The 5,099-nt window shown below is 54.0% G+C and overlaps 1 gene segment (V, D, J or C); it reads right to left on the bottom strand.

Moving 5' to 3' along the window:
* Positions 1-386: 386 nt before the first annotated feature.
* Positions 387-891, bottom strand: LOC112125802. The segment is given in 2 exon segments: positions 387-712; positions 846-891. Coding segments are annotated over 2 exon segments (372 nt in total).
* Between the last annotated feature and the right edge of the window lie 4,208 nt (positions 892-5,099).

The following is a 5,099-nucleotide window of genomic DNA, read 5'->3' as shown; positions in this document are numbered from 1 at the left end:
GTAATCTGTCCTAGTTTCCATTTTTTATATGACTCCTTTTTATTTTTATGGAGACGGGGGACGAGTTACCCAGACTGGTTTGACTGGAGGGGAAGCTGGTCAGTCCCAAACTAGGAGAGGAAACCAAGTGCACAGCTCAACCTCTGCCCCTCCAGCAGGTCAGAGTGACGGAGGGGGGAGGGGAGGAGCTGTTTTTCCCCTACACACGCACACCCCCGCGTTCCCCCTTGCAGGGAGTGAGGGGCACAAACCCCACTGAGGATCACTCAGGCTGCAGGGGGAAGTCTGAGGCCAACCTGCAGCCTGGGCAGGTCCCAGCAGGGCACAGACTGCAGAGCAGAGCAGAGGGGAGGCAGGTTTGGGTCTCAGTTCCCCATCTGAGTGTCTCACTGTGTAGCCTTAAAAGCCCCTCCTTGGTAGTAGTGAGTGAGGCAGTAATAATCAGCGTCGTCCTCCGCCAGGGCCCCCTTGATGGTTAAATAGGCCGTGTTACCGGAGCTGGACCCAGAGAACCGCTCGGGGGTCCCTGACATTTTCACGTTAGCGTTGTAGATGAGGAGGCGGGGCACCCCGCCCCCTCGCTGCTGGATCCAGTATGGGTAGACGCTGGTGATGTCAGATACGATGCTCAAGCGACAGGAGAGTTTGACAGTCCCTTCAGGAGACACCAACAAGGAGGGCTCCTGAGTCACCACGTACTGGGAGCTGGCACCTGGAAAGCACAGTACAAACAAAGCCATGAGACCTGCCCTGCGGCATGACACGTTTGTGTGAAATTCCCGAGAGGGAGGGGGAAGGTGAAACCCAGTCAAGGGCTGCCCTAGCGCCATGGGCCCCTCTCTCACCTGAGCAGTAAGTGAGCAGCGTGAGGAGCAGAGGGGCCCAGGCCATGGTGGGAATCCAGACGAGCTCAGCTTCCTGAGGCAAACGGCTCTGTGGCTGGGACCCTCCGATTCTCTCTTAAACCCCCAGCGCTGGAGAACGGCCCCTTCATGCAAATCTGCTCCCTGCTCACTGGCTGCTGCTCTAGGCACCTGCGTCACCCCAAGACAGGGCAGAGACATACAGGGGATCTTTCTTACATTTGCTGTGACTGTAAAGTACTGAACTATATGGGGGAAATATTAACAAACTCCAGGAATCTGCTGGATTAGGAGGAGCCCTGCCTAGTCCCCTCTCCCCCCAGCTTCAAAGCTATTCCCAGTCCCGTGTTGGTACCCCAGGTTTGCTGATGAGTTCGTTTGTGATGCAATACAGAAGGGATGATCCTCACACTGCCTTCCCCTGAGCAGTACCTCCCTGAGCCCAGTGACGTGTTCAGCTCTGCTGAGGGTGACCCGTATCCAAAGATGGGAAGCAGAGCTGTAATGAGCTGATTTGCTCCATTCTCGGCTGCAGTCGGCCAGTCTCACTGGGATGATCCTGTTCTGTTCTCACCCTGGAGCCAGTTTGGATTGTTCTGGGGCTCTTGCGCTGGCTGCTGTGACGTTTCCACACACACACAAAGCCAAACACGTATTTGGCCGTCTAGACGACTTATTTCAAGGAAAACAGCAAAGAAAGAACAAATGCCAAGTCTCCGGGAGAGAGCGCATGCACTCGAGAGCGAGTGTACACATCGCTACCCTCTACAACTGGAACACAAAAGGGCTGCTGATGCACCGCTGCCATGGCAACAGCAGGGAGTCCATATTTAATGGTGCAAAGCCCAGAGAACAGACTGATGATGTCTGTGTTCAGTTACATGGCCACATGCATCGCACTGGTCTTCTGTGCCTTGCTCTGCTTTAGTGTGTGTCCTTCTGCCCCAGTGTGGGCTGCATCTGCCTCCTCCCAGCCCTCGGCTCGGACCAGCAGGGCTTGTGGGCCTGACCCGGTGACGTGTGGAACATCCCCTGTTCTCAAAGGCTTCGGGTTGCAGATGAAGGTGTTTGGCCCCTCCGGGACGCCCTCAGCATCGCACAGGTTTGGGCTGTACCTCGGTGGACAGTTTCATTTACTGGAGTCCCTAAGAGCACTCGGACATTTATCAGCAGCCCACTTGGCCAGAAGCTGAGCGTGGTGTGTGGCCCCTCTGTGCACTATTAGAGCCCCTGTGCGAAGCCCTGGCACGACTGGTTCTCTGCCAGAGTGAGGCTGCATGTGCAGATGGGCCTGAGTCTGACAGAATATCGGAGCCAGTACTTCATTTGTAATGAGAGACAAGCCGGGGCTCAAGCCATTTTTTTACTTTCATAACTGACATGGCAAGACCAGAGGCGCCGGAGCGATGAACTGCCGAGCCCAGAGGCGACGGGGCTATGAACTCCTAGGACCAGAGGTGCTGGGGCTATGAACTGCCAGGACCAGAGGCGCTGGGGCTGAACCCTGGCAAGGCCTGGCACAAATTAAGCACCTATCAGATCTAATCCTTCCACAGAGCACGCTAGCAGAGTTTGGATGTCTGTGATTCCAGTTCCAAGCTCCCTGACTCCAGCCTGTCTCTCTGCGACCTCCCTGGTGAGAACCTCCACCCTTCTCTCAGGCGCTGCGCTGAGGCAGGGAATGGGGGTTGTGGTGAGGAGCAGGGGAAGCTGAATGGTCTCTGTGCCAGTGTCAGCGGCAGGGCAGCAGGAAGCACAGAAGCGGAGTAGTGGGTTGTTCTGGGAGTCAGGGGCTGAGGGGCAGTCAGAACTCTTCTAAAGGGAGCGAAGGACAAAATCAGAAGGTGTCGTCTCAAATACCCAACGAGGCTGAAGTTGGTTCGTTATTCCCGATTTCTTATTCCAAGGCACACTTCTTTCCACTGTTGTCCCAACACCTACCGAGTTCGCAGCCCCTTTAGCAAAGCGCCACTCCTCCATGTCGATGTTTGGAGTAGCAGGGGGCTATTCCAGGATTACAACCCATATAAAGTTCCTGTGGCCAGGCAGAAAACTCCGAATTATGGAGGAATTCCAGGCCATGAAGAAACTTCCCTTCTGAGCAAAACTAAATCTTATTCAGTATGTCTACACAGCATTTGGACAGACTCAGGCGAGTGGAACTCACACTATTTCTTTAAAACCAGCCGTATACACAGCACTTTGAAGTTGCATCTTGGGCTAGGGCTCAAAAATAGCGGGTGGGATAGAGGGGAAAGGATGTGTTGGTGAGTGGCCTCCTCTTTAGCCTTTTCCCCTCCTGCACACAGCATCCACTGAGCACTAAATTATCCCGACAAACAGATAAAGCCCAGTTTGGCCCTGGCCTCTACCTCCAACTCCAGGGGAGAAGGAACGTGGCTGCTGTTCCCTGTTGGCATCAGGAGGATAAAGCATACACGAGCCCCATCCAGTGGAGTCAGACCGAAATCACCCCTCTTGCTCTCCCGGGTGTCCTGCTCTCTCAGTTTGCACAAGTCAATGTTCATTAGGTCACACGGTCTCCCATGGGGGCAGCCCAGCTGCAGAGAAATAACTGACTTGGGTTTCCAGGTGCCCGAGCAAGAGTCACAGTCACACACTGCTGGTTTTTGCGGCTTAGAGCGAATGGAGAGTTACCGGGGACAGAAACGCTGCTCTGTCCCCCACCCCTGACTGCAGTGACCTCTCCCTGCATGGAGTAGCTCTGGGGCAGAATGATTTGGTCTTTGCTGTGGCTAACAAGGGATTTCAGCTCCCAATTTGCCTTGGAAAGAGAACTGTGCATTGCATCCCAGGGGAGCCCCTCCTCTACAGCCACCCTGCAGAATGCAGCCAAGACGCTAGTGTTGGCTGTCCCACGACCAGATGCTCCTGCAGCTGCAGGCCGGGCAGGACTGTCTGAGCCAGGCTCTGTAATTTCCCCTTTTGCATTGCTGTGAAGTGGTGCAAAGCACAGATTTCTAAAGAGGAGCTCGTTCCAAGGGGTATCTCTGCAGGGACAAGTGACACAACACAATGAGAGGCGCTCAGATACCGTGGGGACGGGTTCTATAAGAGAATCTCTAGACAGTGAGAGAGACACCACAGGCCCTACTGCCACTCTGCTCTCTGCAGGACCATTACGGATCCCACAGCAATTGCATCACAGCAGAAGTTTGCCCCAGTGTCCTTAGTGAAAATTCCTCTCCCCCCACCCCCAACTAATGGGGCTGTGTCACTTTCCATATTCAACCCCATTTCATGAACATTGTCTACAGGACATATCCTTTGCAAGGCACTCTGGGATCTCTCGGGGTGAGAGGTGCTATATTATTAAACTACGGTGAAACCCCGCTATAACGCGATGATTGGGGTCCAAAAAATTCGATCGCGATAAATGCGGGGTCGCGGTATAGCGGGGTTACAAAAATTTACCATTTCAAGCCGGTCAATTTCTCTTGGGCAGAAAACAACTTGCGTTTGCGAACTGCCCATAACAGTAACTGAAAGGGTGCAGCGCCAGCAGCGGGGGCTCTCAGCCATGCAGCGAGAGAGGGAAACACTTGGGGAGAGCAGGGGAGACGTGCAAGGGGCAGAGGAAGAGCGAAGAGCAGCTGGGGAGGAGAATGGCTCTTCTCGCCAAAAGGAGAAGCGGGAGTAGGGGTGAAGAGGCAGTGGGGAAGGCACATTTCTTTCTTTTTTTTTTTGCTTGGGGTGGCCGGAGCCACCTTATGATCGCGTTATATCCAAATTTGCATTATCGCGGGGCACGTTATAGCGGGGTTTCACTGTATCTCTACACATCGCCAATGCTCCAAGCCTCATTGGGCCTGCTCTGCAATGCGCTTTCTGATATGGTTTCCCTTCTCACTCGTCTTTTGGGTTTATGCCAGGCTTGGAGCACTCCACAGAAACTGTCTAACTTCACCCCAGGCTCCTAACGATCCCCAGAGCCGCACCTCATTACAACACGTGCTGGGAGGGTCAATAGTGTGCCCTGGCTGGCAGAAGTAGTGGCTCATGTGACTAGAGTCACCCATCGGAGTATCCTGCCAGCTCCACCTTTCACCAGGGACCCTGACAACAAAGTCACTGGATGTGCTTTTCCTTTGGCCAGTCCCAGACTCACTGCAGAGTGGAAATGCAGGATATTGGCCTTCACACCTGACTTAACTTTGAACAGTCAGAGCCTAATGCTGCTTAAGAAAGCGAATTACACAGCTGAAATGACACCAC

This window comes from Terrapene carolina, unplaced genomic scaffold (genome assembly GCF_002925995.2).
Source record: "Terrapene carolina triunguis isolate 2854851 unplaced genomic scaffold, T_m_triunguis-2.0 Scaffold29580, whole genome shotgun sequence".
Classification (NCBI taxonomy): Eukaryota; Metazoa; Chordata; order Testudines; family Emydidae; genus Terrapene; species Terrapene triunguis.
Note: the sequence above shows the minus strand (reverse complement) of the source record. Positions and strands in the feature narration are given on the sequence as shown.